The sequence below is a fragment of the Notechis scutatus genome, chromosome 8 (assembly GCF_049901735.1).
Source record: "Notechis scutatus isolate UNSWTSFEM ecotype Mainland chromosome 8, rNotScu1.2, whole genome shotgun sequence".
Lineage (NCBI taxonomy): Eukaryota > Metazoa > Chordata > Lepidosauria > Squamata > Elapidae > Notechis > Notechis scutatus.
The window spans coordinates 5,055,733-5,075,137 of record NC_142016.1 but is presented as its reverse complement, the minus strand read 5'-3'; the positions used below and the strand labels follow the sequence as shown (position 1 = coordinate 5,075,137).

Below are 19,405 nucleotides of genomic sequence, written 5' to 3'. Positions count from 1 at the left end.
CATTTAGAGAATAATTTTGATGGTCATATGCATATCTCTATAAAGGTCTTCTTCTTTACTTTCTGCATCCATCTTCTTTCCAGCCATCACCAAACCAAAATGCATCACAAATAATAGTAATTTCCCCTCTGTTAGCATCTGAGATATATTTCTCTTGAAAATGGAAGTTCTACTTTACTGCTTTTTTCCTTAAAGGAAGCCTAACAAGCCTGTTATAATACTAATCACAGTTTCATACATTGATAAAAGCAATATTACATTGTTTAAAGGGTCACCGAACCTAAAACAAACCTAGAAACTCCAATTATTATTATTTTTTACTTATACTTCAGTCATGTAGTCATGGACGCTATCTTGATTTTCTTTTGACACCCCTTCTCCCTGATGCATGATCTTGGCTGAGAGACTTTAGAGTTTACATTCTAGGCTTTTGGAGAAAATGTTTCTAAATTATTTTCTATGTTGCCTGGGGTTGGATTTGATTGTATGTACTCTTTCCATGTAATTCGCTTAGCAACCATTTCTTACAAGCAGACTGAAAATGCAATTGTCATTGAACCTCTTTTCAGAAGTTTATTATTATTTTTAAAATAGCTAACGGTCATTGCCACAGCTTTACTCACAATGGAGGAAACGGTGAGTTGACAGAAAAATTGACTTGTTGATTAGGGAAAAGACAATAACTACATTTGTTAGTGACTGGAAATACTTTATAGATTTTTTTTGCTTAAAATGGAAAAATATATGAACTTGTGATTTATGAGTTTTTTTCATTAGAAAGGGTAGAGTATGGAAAAAAGAGAGACATGATGTAAACATAGAAAGAGAATATAAAATATAAATGCATTTTATGTATGTAAAGATTGGAAGTAATTCCATATTTTTTTTTCTATTTCTATTCATTACTTTCTTATTTATCGCTTTACTTTGTGTTTTTGTAAATTTTTATTGTTTTTACTTTTCAAAAAAACTTTTTAATATTAGTCCTCGCAACATTTTACATTAGTGAACTCGTTTTGATTGTACGTTGCCTGTTTCATATCTGGTCATCAGTATTTGCCTGATAAAATGCATTTCATAGCTCTGGTATTGGTTTCCTCTTGCTTTCCTCAAGTTCGTTCTTTATCTATCTCTGTTTTTCAAACTTGGCAACTTTAAGATGTGTGGACTGAAACTCCCAAAATTCCCAGGTGGAAGAGTTTAAGTCCACACATCTTAAAGTTGTCAAGTTTGTGGGACACTGATCTAGACGGAGTTCAGTCATGGAGCTCCTTTCTCTCAGCCTAGCCACCCAACTTGGCAGGTTGGTGACAAAGGTAAATACAAAGTGTGGTGTGTTTGTATGGCTGGAAAGAATCATATTTGCATTCTGTAGGGCCAGGACTGCAAATATTCCTTAAATATTCATTATTGAGTCCTCAAGATGCCCCTTTGTCTTTGCCAGAAATAATGGTTTAATTTTCTCCTATTCCGATGCAAAAAAATAACCCATGTAAGCACCTTAACTGGGCTAAGCATAGTTGAAAAGAAAGAAAGAAAGAAAGAAAAAGCCAAACTTCTTGCAACAAAAGGACATATTTCAAGCTTCCTTTTTTATGGTGTCTCTTTCTGGTGGCCCTCAAATCCTCCTTACTGAGTAATTTCACCATTCTTGATGAACGCTTACTTGAGTTCTAGGGAAAAAATATGACATGACATTGATGATGATAATGCTATTAAACACATTTTAATACAAGGTTGAAGCATGTATGAAATGTATATATCTCTATCTACCATTATGCATGGATATTTTTTCTTCCATGTACATTCATGGAAGAATGAAAGGTAGGTAGAATCCTGCCCTGGTATCCTTAGTGATGGACTAAGAACCTCCAATTTTATAATTCTTTGCTGATCAGATTAAAAATAAAATAAAATAAAATCCAACAGATATAAAGCTAGCTCCAAAAGGACTGATCTAGGCTAGAATCTTTTTCTTCTGGGTATGACTCAGGGCATTAGCTACCTTTAACTGCCAAGGATTTATTTCTATATGTGTTTGTGGGGAGCATCCCAAAATTATAACTCCCCCCTTATTATTATACATTGAAATGAAACAAGAATTGTATTTTGAGTAAGTTAGCTTCAAGTGGGAGAAATTTAAGAAGATTCCATTGTAGATATATGTTTGGGAGATAAATACAGGAAATGAAACACTTTGGGAAAAGCCTAGAACCCAGGATGTTTTATTTTATTTCTTAAGCTTCTGACCCTCATAAACAATCATGTTCAGCTCAGAATATCAGATTTGGAAGTTTCTCCATCACCATTGATTGTCCCATGCTGCCACCTATCAACAAAGTGTACATCTGCAGTTTGGTAGATGCACCTAAAACGTGGACTTTTTTGCTTATGGATTAAGCAAAATCCAAATTGTTTGTATCCAAAAAGCAGAAGAAAGAAGCAAACCACAAGAGTAGAGGAGATAACCAGGAAAAAACATGTGGTTTCTGGTGTTGTTCCTTTTTGGCTACAATGATGCCTCTTCCAAATGAATGGCTAATGGGCAGTGATGTTCATTTCCATCTCAACAGATGGGCATTGATCTACATAAGTCAAGGTCTCCTTCAAGCTAAAAGAGGTCTGGATCTGCCATGGTGCTTGTCACCGCGGGATGGAGCAAGCCTCTGAGAGGACAGCCCCACATTCAGATCCAGCCCCTTGATATATATGGTGAACTAAAATTCAATGTCCTATTTCTCTTTTATCATGGCTTGCATTGCTGCTCCTCCATTTCCCAAAGCTTGGAAGGTGGAAACAGGAACTCAGTTGGGTGTACAAGGAAGGAGTTAGAAAATAGTAGGAGAAAATATCTTACAAAACCAGGTTGGTTTGATAATGGAACCAGTTCCCAAGGGAAGTGGTGTGCTGCTCATTTCTGGGTGTATTCTAGCAAAGCTTGGATATAAGTTATCAGGGATGCTTTAATTTAGATCACTGCATTGGGCAGGGTAGTGGACAAAATGGCCTGAAGGGCTCCTTCGGATTCTTGGATCCTAAGATTCAAATACTCAGTTGCCTAATCCAACTCCTTCTTTACTATACTACCCTGTTGCTGAGACTGAGAAGAAGGACTGGCCCAAATTCCCCCAGGAAGATTTCGGAGCTAAGGGAGGATTAGAACTGGGGTCTCAAAACTTTCACCAACTCACCACATTGGGACAAATTTATTTGCTCTTCATCAAGTTTCCAGGTTCTGACTCAAGAGGAGGTCTTCACCACTGCTCGCTAACTTAGGGTTTGGGCTCAACTAACCCAACTTTCCTTGCCCACCTGTTTTATACAAGAGAGAACCACTGAATTATACTATTGTAAGAGGCCATTGAGTCCAACCACCTGCTCAGTGAATCCCAAATCAAGCATCCCACAAAGATGGTTATCCATCCTCTGTCTGAATCCATTCAATAAAGGGAAGTCTGTCCCATGTCTGCTGAAATGGTTCCCTTATCAAAGAGGTCTTACACCCACCCACCCCAGCATTTAATTAGGTTTTCCTTCCTGGAACTTCAGGGTTGGCATTCCAAATTCTGTGCTCCTGTACAGTTGAAACTGAGCATCATAATTATCATTGAGGTAATTTATCTATGGAAAATCCCTTCAGTTCTAACATTAAGGCAAACCATGCCCAGTTCCATAGCTCCTGATCTTCACTATGTCTGTTCCAGCTTTTCAGTATCTTTCAAAAAATAAGTGTCCAGAATTGCCAAGTACTCAAGATGGGAGCCAACAGATTCTGAATAAAGTACAGCTAATATGGATTATAATTTAGGAAGCATATTTTTATTGCAACAGTCTAAAATTGAAATTTTTTGCAGTCAGATTACATTGGTGATTCACATTCAACCTTCATTCAAATGCACTTGTAACAAACATTCTATCTGTGCATAAGTAGTGTTCAACTGTAACTGGGGGTTTAACTTCTTTCTCCAAGTGAAGAAGTTTGCATTTGTGTCTTTCAGGTTTCATTCTGCTGTTTTCAGGACATTTCCCTAACCTCTTTAGATCATTTGGAGTTTTGTTTTTGTCTTTTCCAATTATGGGTTGGGATCCCCAGAGGATCATGAGAAACCTTGAGGACAGAATCACATTTTTTATCAGGCTTGGCACAGTTTGAGTGGGAACACTGGCCTAACTCACTCCAAGATTTGATTCTCAGACAAGTTGTGATACCAGAAAGTCCTGTGTTCACATGACGCAATCATTTGTGGGGGTTCTAGCTTGGGCTAACCTAGGTTCTCCTCCTTTTTGTTCTTGCAGATTTATCCTGGTCTTCAGCTGTCTGATTTTATCTGTGTTTTCAACTATTCCTGAGCATCACGACTTTGCCAATGAGTATCTCTTCATCCTGGTAAGGGAGATCTCCTTCTTCTTTCTTCTGGGATTTTCTCCCTATGTTGTTTGGTTAAAGCCAGATGCAGTCACTTGAGGTTCCACATGTTCTGAGAAGCCAGCCATTGTCTCAGCCTGTTGGCTGAATGGTGGTTCTTTGGGCATTGCATGGGAAGTGAGTGACTCACATGCATTTTGGTTTAGTAACTGAGCTTTACAGTTTAGTGTATTGTGAACCCAACTTCTCTGTAGGTAAGTATGGGGAGTGAAGTTCTTATAGTCATTGTTTTTCATTGCTACAAGGAGGTGAGGTAGGGCAGGTTGGTGAAGAACATTTGCCAGGATTCCAAGATTGCATGGTCTTTGCTTTAAGCTCCCTTCCTATAAATAGCCCCAGGCTGGACTCACATCATCCAGGAAAGTTTAGCTGCTAAATTGGCTTAATTTTCCAGGTTCACTCAATGCACTGAACCTGAAGGAACCAAACCAGCAAGGGTTGAATGTTCCTTTAAACTACCAAGAAACTGGCCAAGATGAACTGTAACCGAGCTTAATATGTCATACAGATGGTACTATCATGTTTTGGCCTGATTTTTGGGGGGTATGTTGGCTGAAGATGCTCTGGCTCTGATTGCTGGTGTGTTCCAACTATGGAATACAAATATTACAATTCAGCAGAAGAGTCCCTGCAAATTGAACTTGGATCTTTTTTCTAACCCTGAGGCTTTGAAGCAATTAATGCAATTATACATTTTGTTCCAAGGTGTCTGCTTGGGAAGAGTCAGAAAAGTCAAGAGGGCAGCCACAACTATGCTACCAAAATGATGCATGTTAAAATTGGTTTTGACTTGCTTAATTCCTTCCTTTTGGTCACCTTTGTTAATTTGTTGAAAGGCTTAAAGAACCACCTGGGATCCCACTAATTGCTCTCAGCTTTCTTTCTGCCCTCTTCTGGATCCATAAATGAATCAGAATTGAGACTTATTTATTTTATTTATGTCCTGTCTTTTATTAATTCTTTTATAAATAACTCAAAGGGGTAAACACACACACACACACACACACACACAATACTCTTTGTTACTCCTATTTTTCCCACAACAACAACTCTGTGAGGTGGGTTGGGCTCTGAGAGACTGGTCCAAAGTTACCCAGCTAACTTTTATGCCTAAGGCGGGACTCACAGTCTCCTGATGATTGGCCCAAAGCCAACCAGATGGTTTCATACTTAAAGTGGGACTAGAACTCATAGTCTCCTAATTTCTAATCTGTTGCCTTAACCACCAAACCAAACCAGCTATGCTTGTGCTCATACATGCTTATCCCAAGAAGTGATGGGATGAGACATAGCCTGGATTCCCAGAAAGCAGGGAGTGCATTTCAGAGGAGCAAGAGACAACAGAGTTTAAACAGTTTGTGTGAGAGAAAGAGGGTGAAGACAGCTCTGTCCTAATAATTCATAGAGCATATATTTTATGATGCATTTTATGATGCTAAGTAGTCTTCTTTAGTTTCATAGGTGGAACAATAATGAAGTCTGATTAGAAGAATCTTGTGTCTTTCTGGGTTTTTGGAGCCAGACAACAGCTTAGAATTAACACCCCTGCTCTTCCCCGCCCCCCACCTCAGATATAGCTCACAGACTGGTTACTTGGAGGCAGGGTCCTGTTTCTTCCTTCCCCACGAGGTTTTGATGGGCCTGCAGCTCCTACAGAAACTGACTGAATGGGCTCTTTGCCCAGAAGTACTTCGCCTCCACTGATCCATAGGTCACTCTTGCGGTGCAGCAGGAATAAGGCTGGCAGAAATTTACTCTTTACTCCTGCAACTGTTGCAACCCAGAAATGGGTCTGGTCTCTCATTTTTGGAATATTTGGGGAGAGAAGATGACCTCTGGTGTGGCTCCATGGTCCTGGTTTGATAATAAGCCCAACTGCAATGGAATGTGCACCGGAGAGGCACTGAGCAGAGAGTAGTCGTAACATAAGGGTTTCTCAGAAAGAGACCCAAATTGAGAGATTGCACAGTCCTGAGCTGGATGGGAGAGGAGGGAAGAGATTCAGGGTATTTTTTTATTTGTTTATTTATTTGATCTGTCAATCGCTTACAAGATAATAGATATAAGTATAAACATGAGTAAGAATACAGGAAATAGGCATGAATAATCATAATAACATTAATATCTCTCAAGTTATATATAATAGGTTAGAAGATTATAACTTTATTATTTTTTTCCTCAATTTTTTTTATTAGAAAATTATAACTTTAGTTAGGCAAGATTCTGTCCATTAAGTATAAGCAAATAAAGGACCTAACTTGATTGGATCTCCCTGTTTCACAGTATCCTATCTGTGTGCTTGGACCTGACACCAACTGAATTAATTTCATACGTGATAGATATTTATACTTATTTTGTGGGTCTTTTCCTTTTCTTAATTAATGGATTTGTTTTTGGTGGTTTGCTCAGTTCACATAATCCAGTATTTCTCAACTTCAGCTGTTTTAAAATGTTTGGATTTCAACTCCCAGAATTCCCCAGCCAGCATATTCATAATTATAAAGTCACTGAGGTTGAGTAACACTGATTCAACCACTGAAATATTTATATAATTTATATATGTAAATCTTTAATATTTATATGTATAAATATATAGTATTTATTTATTTTGCTGGAGTGGCTCTGTTGAGCTAACATGACAGGAAAAACAGTCAACAAAAATGACCATTAAAAATTTAAAAAGACCAGACATACCATCTGCTTGTCAAGCCATAGCATAGCATCTTCCAAGATGGGTGCAATTAGCATCCTAGCCTGAATGCCTGAGGGAAAAGCAGGTTTTTAATGCTGTATAAAAGGCCAGCAGGGCTAGGACAAAAATGAACCTCTGGAGAGTAGAGACTCAGTTCCAAATCATTCCGTTTCAAACAACCTATCAGCCTTCACAGGTGAACCAGACAGGAAACAGACACAACGAGCTAATTCAATGTTATTGTAAGGCTACATTAACAGAATCTTACAAGTCTGAATGCAGAAATGTCTTTTACAGCTCGAGAAATTAGCAAGCTTCTTTTATGTATCTCTTTTTATGCCCATTATGCAGCTGTGGGCTCCCCGACTTTATCTGACAGTGCCCTAGTCCCCCTTCCCTTCTCCCAAGGCCTTTCCCACATACCATTACACCGTTATTTCAGAGAATATTTCTGCAGTACATTGTTACTGTTAAGGGTAGACTTTTTCCTTTTGCATGGCATTATTGTAACCATTTTAAACATGTTCAAATTTTTAAAAAGCAACTGTGGTTGTGATATCCATAAAAATGAATGGAACTTCACACTGTCAAGGCTCTATCTCGACTTTTTTTGATTATCTCCTGCTGGGCAAGGCTTGTCGACTCTGGGAGCTAAAGCAGAAACAGCCACAGAGGTGGAAAGCTCCTTGGCTTGCAGGGGTCACCTAAGCTGTTCAACTATGCAACTCTGAATGAATGCACATGAGAGCTTCTTCCCTTCTCCAGCAGAAGCACCACTTTCCTGAGGGATCCTAGACCAGGGGTCACCGACCTTTTGGACCTCAGGGACCACCAAACTCATAATTTTAAACCCTGTGGACCAGAGACCCTGGGAAAATCCCCCCAAAAAGTCTGCAGGAAAATTCCCCACCCTGTTTTCCTATAGATCGTTCTTTATTTGGGATCACAGGATCCCATCTGCAGCTCCGTTCTCAGGGAGAGAGAGAGAGAGAGAGAGAGACTTTTGGCTTCATGCAAGGAAAGCAGCAGAAGCAGCAGAAGTCTTTCTTTCTGTCCCCCAAATTCAGCCTCTTGGAGCAGGATGCCTTGCAGGGTCCCAAAGACTCATTTCTGGTGGAGTTTGGGTGAGAGAAAGAAAGACTTTTGCTGCTTTCCTCACATGCAACCAAAAGCAGAAGAAGAAAGAAGTGGAAAGAAGCAGCCCAGTGGCCAGGCCAGGCATGTGGGGCATGTAGGGCAAGTTCCTCCCCCTCCACCCTTTCCCCCCTCCCCTCACTACCTCATGTTGTTTGCAATGCAAGCAATGCAAGCCTTGTGTTCCCACAGGCCTTGTAGGCGGTGCAGCCTTGTGTCCCCACACAGCCTGGATTAATTGCTTTGGGGGTGACATTTCTCTGCGGGGTGATATTTTCTCATGGACCACCAGTGGTCCCCAGCCCACTGGTTGGCGACCACTGTCTTAGACCATCCTGGACTGAGAGGAGGCTCCATTGTGAGGATCTTTCTTTAAGAAATGAAAGCAGATCTTCTTGAGCTGGGGCAATCCAGCCGGGTAGGTGATGGAGAGACTGTGGAGTTGATAAGAGATTCCATCAAAGTTCTAGAAATTCCAGCCAAAAGTCTTGGCTGGCCTTGAAAGAAAGAAATCCTGAAAGGTCAACCATTGGAACTCCTTGAAAATATTGGGTGAACTCAGTTATTCTATTTCTCTTCTCCTTGGCCTCTAAAATGCTGCCCAAGACACCAATTTACCCTAAAGAGTTTAGTCTGCGGGACACCTTTTCTGCTACTAAAGTTCGGATGCTAAGATTGACTTCTGGTAATTTTGGGGACAGATCTGTGCAGCTTTCTTGGAAATCGTATGGAAGCATGTTGTGGAAGAGATAAAATCTCCTTCCGAGATGCTTTTGTTTGTTTATTTTTCCAGAATCCCCAAATTAGCTTCCAATCCTGGGATTTCATCGTGGTCTCCCATCCACTGCTTAGCTTCTGAGCCCAGATCAAATTGATCCAGTACTGCCTCCTAGTGGCTAATGTTTAACAATCCAGAAATGAAAAGGAGACTCTAGATAGTTCTTGACTTACAACCACAATTGGAATTTCTGTCGTGAAGTGATGTCATTGAGTTATACCCTGTTTTATAACCTTTTTTTGTTGTGCTCCTTAAGTGAATTACCACAGTCATCAAGTGAATCACATGCTCATGAAAAGAAACTATATTTCACTAGTGACTTTGCTGGTTGAATGCCACCCTGGGAAAGTTGCAAAGAGTGATCATGTCACACACACACACACACACACACACACGGATCTGCAGTTGTTGTAAATTCCATGTCAGTTGCCTAGTGCATGAATTTTGATCACACAACCGCAGGGATGCTGAGATGATTACAACTGGTCATAAGTCATTGTTTTTCCAATGCCATCGTAACTCCAAATGCTCACTGAACGGATGGTCGTAAGTCAAGGACTACCTGTAAAGCATTTCGGAAGGACGAGGTAACCCTTTTCCGCTCCAGTGCAGCCCCTCTTGCTATTAGATTTCCCAAAAAGGAAATCTCCCATTGGCACTAATGAAAGGTTATGGCTGGGATTAATAGCTGTGTGTGGGAGAAAGTTAGAGGAGAGAGAGAGAGAGAGAGACTGACTTGGCAAGGCCAGAAATAAGGAAAACTCCATCCTGACGGTAGGCGTGTTGCAGCCCCAAAACTTCAGCGACCTTCCAAAAGAGAAACTCTAGCAGAAAAAGCATGCTTTGTGGCAGAAGGAGAGGAATGTAAATGTTTATTAGATCTTCTCGTTATTGTTTTATTTCTCTAGTATCGTAGGGATGAACGGCAGTTTTTGTCACAAAGCAGCAGTTTCACGGGCACTTGTTCCAATTGACCTACCACAAATTAAAGACAGCAAGAGTTTGAGTTTGGCTTGTTTGCAGAGGGATTTAAGAAGCTCCTGCAGAAACGGCAATTTTAAAGCCCCTGCAAGGAAAGGCATCAAGGGCAATGAGGTGGTACTGATCGGGCAAAGAGAACTCCTCAGAGAGCTTTGGATGATGAGGCTGGATAAGTGAACATAATTGGCGGGGAGGCACCAGGAAAACAGAGTGATGGATGAAGGGATGGGAGGAAGCTGGGTCTGCAATTAAGGGACAGGGAATTAGGAGAAGGTTTTAAGGAGGAGGCACTGCCAAGTAGGGAGAGGAAGGACACCAGATGGACCTGACAGGATTAGAAAGTGAAGAGACCAGAGAGGAGACAAGGAATGATCAATGGATACATGAGTCAGAGTTCAACAATAAATAAATAATAATAATCCCTGCAGCATTCAGAAACAGTCAGTGAAGCCTTCACTGTTGGGAATAGGATGATCTCTTACTACTTCTTGGGAAGGGAAGAAGGAAGGCCCTGTTACATGGAAGGGACTGGCTGGAAGAAGAAAGACAAATCATTTGGATGTTTCAGCCATCAGCACAACTTGCTTGTTTTCATCTGCGCAGGGAGGAAAAAAACAAGTAACAGTTGGAAGAAAAGGAAGGAAGGAAGGAAGGAAGGAAGGAAGGAAGGAAGGAAGGAAGGAAGGAAGGAAGGAAGGAAGGAAGGAAGGAAGGAAGAAGGAAGGAAGGAAGGAAGGAAGGAAAATCTCAGAAAGAAAGATATCTGCCTTTTTAAGCAACTTTCTCCCAAACTCTCAAAAATAGCTGACACTGGCTTTCTTCTGAGTTGAAAACTAAATTAAGAAGGTCCGTGTGACTTTCCCGTAGTAAGCAAAATAGGTACCTGTTTGTACAAAAATAGAGAGGGAGGTGACAAGGAGGCCACAGCTGACATTGCAGGAAAACAGGCCCTTTCTGATTCATGCACGGAGGGATACAGTGAGACCAGTTGGGGGGCAAAACTGCAGGTCCAGGATTTTGCATTTCCCATTGGAGCAGGAATGATGGACATTTGTGCCCGAGTCTGCCATCCAGGAGAAACGTCATAGGCCACTGGTGGAGCCCTTACTTTGAATGCAACCTTAATCCACAGCAGCTTCAGGTAGGGCTGGGAAGATGAATCCGTTAAGAATAAAAATAAAAAGAAGGATCTTCTATTCAAAACAATCAGATTATGCATCTACAGAAATAGTGGGTGGCCTCAAATCTTCGCATTAACTTGTGATAAAGAACTGAGGAATAAATGAAAAACATAAGAGAAGAGAAATTCTTGATCCTGGAAAGACATAAAAAAGGATGCCAGACCAGACTGAGAGGATGGAAGATTGCAGAATCAGTTTCTGGATTTAGTGCATCAATTTAATGCTGTCATCAAAAGGACAGATTGATTGACCCTCATTTAGAATCCACTTTCCATCATCCTTAAACACGGACTGTATTGGCTAACCAGATAAGAAGGAGAACTCAGGAACAAGAGAGTTGAACTCCTCAGGTGTTATGGATTCTCTTTCAACTCTGTTGTCTTCTCCTGTTCCCACCCACCCCATTTCTCTCCAATGGTTTCTTCCCCACCTTAAATGGTCACTTTTGTTTCATTGGACCTGAACTATGCGTCCTTTGTAGCCTCCCATTTACCTTTAGCAGTTTACCTGAGTGAGCATTAACAACTTCCCAGGGATTCAAGGGAGGCCAAAGACTCACAACCGGCTGACCAGTCACAGTTGGTATTAGCCCCGAGCAACTTTTGAAAAGGCCACGTCAGGAGAGCAAATTGTTCTCTGGGGAATGTTGCATCCATGGAGGCCTTTGCATGCCAAGTTGTCTCCTGATGTGTCCCCAAAATGTCTGCTCAAAAGTGAATTTGCAGCACCAGCATGAAATGCCACACTTTGCTCCAAAGATGTCTTTGCTGATGTCCAGCCTTTGTGTGGGGAGGATCAATGAGTCGCAACGAGCACATTTATATTTAGCAAATAGCTCCCTATGCCATCCTGCCCTTTTGGAGTCATCGTTTCTGATTGTGGCCTCTATGAGGTCTGGTCGAAATGCTGGATCATTAACACCACGGTGGCAACCATAAAAGAGAAGAAGAGAGAGGAAGAGAGTTCCTTGATAAGAACAGAAGTAGAATTTTATCTGACCTTTCCCGTGACAAGGTTTTCCAAGTCAGCGGAAATTCAGGTTGCTGAACGTCTTGGCAAATGGGCAAATGGTTTGTGAAATTCAAATGTTTTCCTTGTGGTAAATTCCCCCAGCCTTTGAGATTCAAAGGTAGATTATCTTTCCCATCTATCTTTTTAGTTTGTTTTATTTGCTATCTTTAATATACAGAAAAATGTTTTCAAAAGGAAATGTAAGAAGAGAATGGCAGACAGATGTGGAGGGATGAGGGAGAAAAGTTAAAAGAGAAACAGCTAAAGCATCATGTTGTTACGTATGGGAAATTATTCTGCCTAATTTTTCAAGGCATGCTTAAACCTTGAGCACACGAAACAATATTGATTTGTCTTTGCGCTACATCAATGAAGAGTCATTTTGTAAACAAAAAGCAACCCTGTATTAACCATTCTGGATATTAAATTTGGGCTCACACTGTCATCACGACATTGAACAGTAAGCCCCACTCCTGCCACCAACCCCCCTGTTCAATTAAATGCTCAAGTCTTCATATAGTAATACAACCATAAGTCTTCACTTAGTAATTCAAAAGTACGTTCTTTAAAGGTATTGATCTTTTTTGACCAGCTGAACTCTCTGATGGATTTTGAATTGACACAGGGCAATGTTGGGACAGACCCAGCTCCTATGAGTAGGTCTCCTGTCAGCCATTTACACTTTTCAATAATAAGGAGGTTGTGTAATGGTAAGTGGCAATGACCTTGGGAGATGGAAGAAAGAGCCACAGACTGGACAACTGGCATGTAAAATAGATCTCATCCACAGAAGAAGGGAGGGCATGGAAAGCATTTCAGAAGGGCCCCTCTGGTCTTCCGGTTTGAGCTTCTTCAGCGACAGACCAAAACCTCATCTCTGCGAGGCTTCGATCCGTGCTCGCTGCTGGAGCGCCCCGAGCCGGCTGGTTTCGGGGCTAAGCCACCCCGTAGAGGTGGTGAAGAGGGGGGAGACTGCCAGCAGGGTTGAGGAGAGCTGTATCTCTCCTCCCCAGCTGGCCATTACTCCCTTTCCCGAAGGCGGTTGCAGCGGTGGTCAGAAATGGCCACCACAAAGAAGAACTCGACCGGAAAAGAATGTGCAGGAGGAAGATAAGAAGAGAAAGTTTTGGTTGACCGGGTCAAACAGTAAAAGCAACAAATAAGGTACCCTGGAACTGAAACTGTTAAAAAACAATAACATTGTTCCCTAAGAAGATTTTTAAGCTGCGAAGGAGAGAGAAAGGGAAAAGATTTGGTTTTCTCCTTTTCCTGTACTGACAGACTTATGCAAGAAATTGGAAAAAAATCCATTTTGACATCAATAGGCATTTAATGCTGAAAATAAAAAGTCAAAGGGATAATAAAGATTTCTGGATAATTAAAAGCTTTTGAAAACAGGAAAGGAGAGAAAAAGAATAAAAGGGTAGGATCTGGAAGGGAGGAGACTGCCTGGAATTAAAAAAGAACTTACAGCAAAATCTCAACAAGACTTCCAAAAGATACATTCTAACTGAAATATCGCAACAAAAACCCCAGGAAGAGAAAGTCGAAAAAGAAATAAGAAGATATAACTTGGGACTATCTGGATTACTTGATGATTTCTGGATTCTTGGTTATTGTTTTGAATGACTAAAATCAATCGGGTGGTTGTTTAAAAGTGTTTAAAATGGCACCACTTTTAGAAGAACTGAAAATGGAACTTAAAAGTACAAAGATGCACAAGAAGGGAGAGGTTCTTTTGGCTTCGTATTTCAGTTTTTAGAAATGGAGATTTGGAATTATGAGAAACAACAAGAAATGCCTGCAGAACAAGAAGATTGCGACAAAGAAGAAGCCATCTTTAATGAACAAGTAATCTTAGATGGGGGAAAAAAGGAAAGGGGGGAAAGAGAATGGAAAGTTTAAGATTGGGAAAAACAACTCCCCCAAAAAAATAGAGTGAAAAATAAGTATAAAATCAGAAAGCAACAGAAGAGGGAAATGCAGAAGAGAGAATTAGAAGTAGAGAGACAAGGGGGTAAAAAGGGGAGGGAGAAGGTGAGAGGGAAGAAAGAAAGGAAAAGAAGTTATAAAGGACAGAAGCAAAATATAGAGAAACAGGGCCTATTTAGAGATAATGGGTGAAAACTTAATGGAAAAGGGGATTCTGCAAAGGTACATAAGATAGTATGGTTATATTAGAAGCAGAAATAATTTTAGAAAATATGAAACAATATATGATTAAAATGTCTGATAAAATAGCTATCGTAATTCGGTGGAATGCTTGTCAATAAATAAATGTAACAAAAGGTATATTTAATGATTTATAAAACATATGTGAAGAGAAATATGGGAAAATTAATTATGGAGATTATATGTGTTTTTAAGGAAGTATGATATTTAATTGAAAAGAAGTGTTAAAGATGTTAAGATGTTAATGATTATTAATGATAGAACTGAACTGGAATGGAGTGAGGGTTTATAATTACATATATTTACAATCTTTCTTTTTTAAAAAAAGAATATAGTGTGTATTATAAGAATGTACCAAGCAGAATTCGATTGGAAGTTATGTATTATGTATTATATTGAAGGTCATAACCTTAAGGTATATATTGAAGTTTAAATAAGAGTTGAATGGATGTAATTAAAAGATATAAAGGTGTCATACTCCAATTAGTAACTACAGGAGAAAATTTGTTTAATGAGAAAAGATAATATGAAATTGAAACAGAACAGACAAAAGTATAAATATAATGATTTGAATTGAGATGTGATAATCAAAATTGAATTAAGAAAAACTTGAGAAAAATACAAAGATTAAAAGAGGGAGAAAAACTATATAGAAAATGTAAAATGGTATAAGATATGGAATAGAATACAAAAAGGAGCATGAAATTGAGTTTTGTGTCTGTATAAAGAAGTTCAACCCGGGACCATGCTATTTTCAAAAAAGATGTTTTACTTGTATTTTGTATGTGTGAAAACCCAAATAAAACTTTATTTAAAAAAGAAAAGAAAAGAAGGGCCCCTCTATTTTTTCCAGAAAGTAAAAAGAAAGGATGAAAGAAATGCTTTTATTCTGTTGCTGTAATTCTACAAGAAAGGTAGGACTAGGATTTGTTGTGGTGGTTCTTGCCTGGACAACGCAAAGGGCTAATGGGTTGATAATCAGGCCTTTAAAAAGCTCTCATAAGGGTAATATGGGAAAAATTGTCTGAATTACGATAAGAAACATTCTGAATATCTATAATTGCCACTGGTCTGTTAATATGGAACAGTCCTATTCTTTATTCCAAAATTCTTGCAAATAGCTCCTTAGCAATGTTTTAATTGTTTCGTTAAAATATATTGCTAATTTTGGAATCTCTCTCTCTCTCTCTTTCTCTTTCTCTTTCTCTTTCTCTCTCTCATTTAGTTTATATAACTGCTTAGAAGTGACTCTGGGCAATTTAGAAACAACCTCCTCCAGGGGTTTTTAAATGCTACTAATGCATTTGAACTAATTGGTGAACTCAAAATATGTTTTCATTAAATATCCTGTGATTTGGCAATTTTAGGCAGATTTTCCATATTTTTTCTTGCAATAATTCAGATGGTTTAAACAACTTGACATGGCAACAACTTTAAATAATTAATTTCTCTAATCACACGACTTTGAAACAAAACCTGTTTACATGAGCTCTCTATTAGAAGGAGCAGTTACTGAATGCAGCTATATGTGCTTAATCAGAATTCATGCAACTGTCAGTCTTGGGAGATAGTCCAAGCAGCAACCATGTCCAGATGAAATAATTCTATTTCACTGTAAGGTTACTTTAACAGTATCTTGCTGGTCTGAAAGTGCCGTTCTCCTCCCTCTTTGACTTTACAGCCCAATAAACTAGGGAAGAGTGAGATGTTTGCTATGTCCACATTCCTTCTGAGGGCTAAGTAGTCTCTTATTTAACAATTCACCCAACTGTGGCTCTTCCCCCGTCTCCCAAGGTCACTCCCACACACCATTACCATAGCTCATCATCCTCTTATTAATACTGAGGGTTTCAGCAATGGCTGTAAATATGAATGGGAGTTCTAATCCCAGTTAATTGGACGGCAAACAATTAGATTCTAAAACAAGGTAAACATAATAGAAAGATATCCTCAAGTCCAGCTTGACTCTTGGTGATTCCATGGAGTTTTCCTGGAAAAGTATACAAAGGGTTCGCCAGTGTCTTCTTTGCAATAAGCCTTAGTGTTCCTAGTGGTATCATTTGTATGCTGGCTGGGGAATTCCAAGAGTTGAAGTTCCACATCTGAAAATTGCCAAGGTTGAAAAACCACTGGTGTGCATGCTGATCTGGCTAGCCATTATTTGTTCTAAAGTCCTTCAAGTAAGTTGGGGCTTTTGTAACCACTCTTTCTGCTCACACTCCATGCATACAATCTCACATTGGCTTTTTTTTTTGCCTTTCTTTTTTCCTTGTAGGAATTTGTCATGATTGTTGTTTTTGGAGTGGAATACATTGTCCGTGTCTGGTCGGCGGGCTGCTGTTGTCGCTATCGAGGATGGCAAGGTCGTTTACGGTTTGCCCGCAAACCCTTTTGTGTCATCGGTAAGCATCTGATGGGGACAAGAAGGCATGTCAGAAGGATTCTTGATGTGCCCCATCGTTAATGGGGGGGAGAGAAGGAACAAGAATGGAAAAAGTTCAATTATCCTGTACTCCAGGCAGCTCTGACAATTGTCATTTGTAGTTGTAGACTCATATTGGTTGCATTGATACGACACACAGAATTGTCCTAATTTTTGGTGTGCCGCCCCACTCATTCACACATACATGTAAGTGTGGTTTAGAGAGTTTATTGATGTTTCCCAGCAGTTCCTTTCACCCAGCCTCAGAACTGTCCCAAATAAATCCAGCCACAAGCAGGACAAGGTTGGTCCACAAGGCAATGGCCAATAGTCCATAAAACAATGGAAAGTTGCTCCAACAAATAAGTCCATCAAACAAACTTAAATCCACCGGGCCAAACACATTATCAGCAATGCCTCCCTCTGTCTGCCTTGATAAATAGCTTTTCGGTGCAACCCATCAAGATGGGTAGGGCCTCCTCCCAAGTAATCTGGCAGATCTCAGTTGCTCTTGTCTTTTCTCTGCCCTGTGTGCTTTCGGATCCGTTATGGAAGCCTCCTCCTCCTCTTCCTCCTCCTCCTCCTCCTCGACCATCTTGCCCTGCAAGCTCTCCCCAGCCAGAACCCCCTGTAAATCTTTTTTGGCCAGCTGTTCAGAGTCATTAATTAACCTAGTTCCTGACATGCCAGAAATGAGCTCATCCCTCCTTGAGGAAGAACCTGAGGAGTCGTGCAAGGGAAACATCACATCTGGATGCATTCAGTGCATCGAACCACATATTGATAAACACAACCCTTAAATAGAAAGTACAGCTTGATGCTTACTCTTGACACTTAGCATGATGACTTCCAGGTATGTAAGATGACTTCTAAGCTGATGACTTCAAAGTATGTAAGATTTCAACTCCAGTTATTTCCAATCATTTGAAAAGCTGCTTGTGTTTAAATTCAGCAACATCTAGAAAGCCCATTGTTGCAGACTTTCTTCTCTGCCCACCAGATATGTAAGCTGTATCACTTAATTCTCCCTCACTCAAAGTCATCTGAACTATGCAGTTCATGGAGTTTGTATAATTCCAAGGAGGCATCTGATAGGGGTTTCCTTTTTCCATTTGAGTAGCAGATGAAAGCATTTGGCAAACTTGGTCTGCATAGGAACTAAATGGGGTTGGATCTATTAGGACTTGGCTGGGACAGGACCAGAGAATACAAAGCTGAAGGTTAGACAAAGATGTTGAGGAAAACAGCCATAGAAAACCACTTCTGCACTGTCACCAAAACACTGACATACCTTATCCATGAAGCCTTCAGGAAGCTGTCCTTGAAGAAGAATTGACAATGTTACCAGAATGGATACCATGTTCTCTTTAAATCAGAGAAAATAGGTGGGGTGGAACTGGAAGCAGGATATTCTTGGGGTCAAGATGGGAAGACCTCATTGCTGTGGTCATCAGAAAAGTCTGGATGCCAGAAACACACCTGGTCCCCCAAGGTCAAGTGAATTATCTTCTTCTCAAGCCTGGGTTTGTCCTTCTGATAGTTATGTGCATAATTGTTAAGAAAAGCCTTAATTATTTCCACCCAGCCATTAACTCCAAAGAGATTTTAAAAGATGGAATGTTTTTATTGTGCAAAAACCTTGATGTAATCTCAGATATCTCTGCTCTGTGACATGGTAATAGAGGTGGTGTCTTCCATCTTCCAGCTGCCATTTTCCCCTCTCATGATTAGCCATGGTTCTGTAGATACCCAGAGGCTATTTCAGACCACAGTTGTTTTTGACTATTGATTTTGAATCCTTGACTGATACTTAAGTCCACCAAGCTAATTTATATTTTAAGGTTTTCCTAGGGATTTCAGAACTACCCAAATGGCACAGAAGAGCAACCTCGTATTGTGGAGAACATCCTATTTTTTTCACCTGCTAATTCTAATTCAGAGGCACCATCTCTATAGAGGACAACTCCCATAGAGGACAACAAGCGTAAGGGTGTGCTTGACCGAATTTGTCACTTTTAGCTCTTCTTTCAAGGTTGGTTTCTTTGCTTTGCACCCAAGGAACTGATGTCCGGGCAATGCACCCATCAAGCTACTGCTTAGATCACAGATTGTAAGTTGCCCTGTCTTTCCTTTCTCTTCCTGTGCTTCAGATTTCATCGTCTTTATTGCTTCTCTGGCCGTCATTGCAGCTGGCACCCAGGGGAACATCTTTGCTACCTCGGCCCTACGCAGCATGCGCTTCCTGCAGATCTTACGCATGGTGCGCATGGACCGCCGTGGCGGTACTTGGAAGCTTCTTGGCTCAGTGGTCTATGCCCATAGCAAGGTGAGTCCCTGGAGGCACATCAGCCCAAGCAATGCACAGGAATCTGCTCTCAAAGATGGAAATAAAGACAGTTGCTTTTTGTTCTATTTCCATTTTGGGAGAGGGTATTGACACAACAGGAAGTTCAGGGATTCTCCCCACATCTGCTTCATCTCAGAAGAAGTGCTTGTGTAAAAGCAGAGAAGACTGGAGAACCCATAACTTTCCAGAGTTTCCAGAGATACTGCTGGTCACACTGGCCAAGGGCTGCTGGGAAATGTAATTCTACAGAGCTCTGGAGGG

At 40.3% G+C, this 19,405-nt stretch overlaps 1 protein-coding gene across 2 annotated transcripts in view; it reads left to right on the top strand.

Moving 5' to 3' along the window:
• Nucleotides 1-19,405, top strand: part of KCNQ4 (potassium voltage-gated channel subfamily Q member 4) — a 129,114-nt gene that overhangs the window by 71,089 nt on the left and 38,620 nt on the right. For both annotated transcript variants that reach the window (XM_087970513.1, XM_087970514.1), the window contains exons 2-4: nt 4,297-4,387; nt 16,651-16,777; nt 18,948-19,123. In XM_087970513.1, coding sequence (XP_087826639.1) covers nt 4,297-4,387; nt 16,651-16,777; nt 18,948-19,123 — 394 coding nt within the window. The remainder of the gene's footprint in view (nt 1-4,296; nt 4,388-16,650; nt 16,778-18,947; nt 19,124-19,405) is intronic.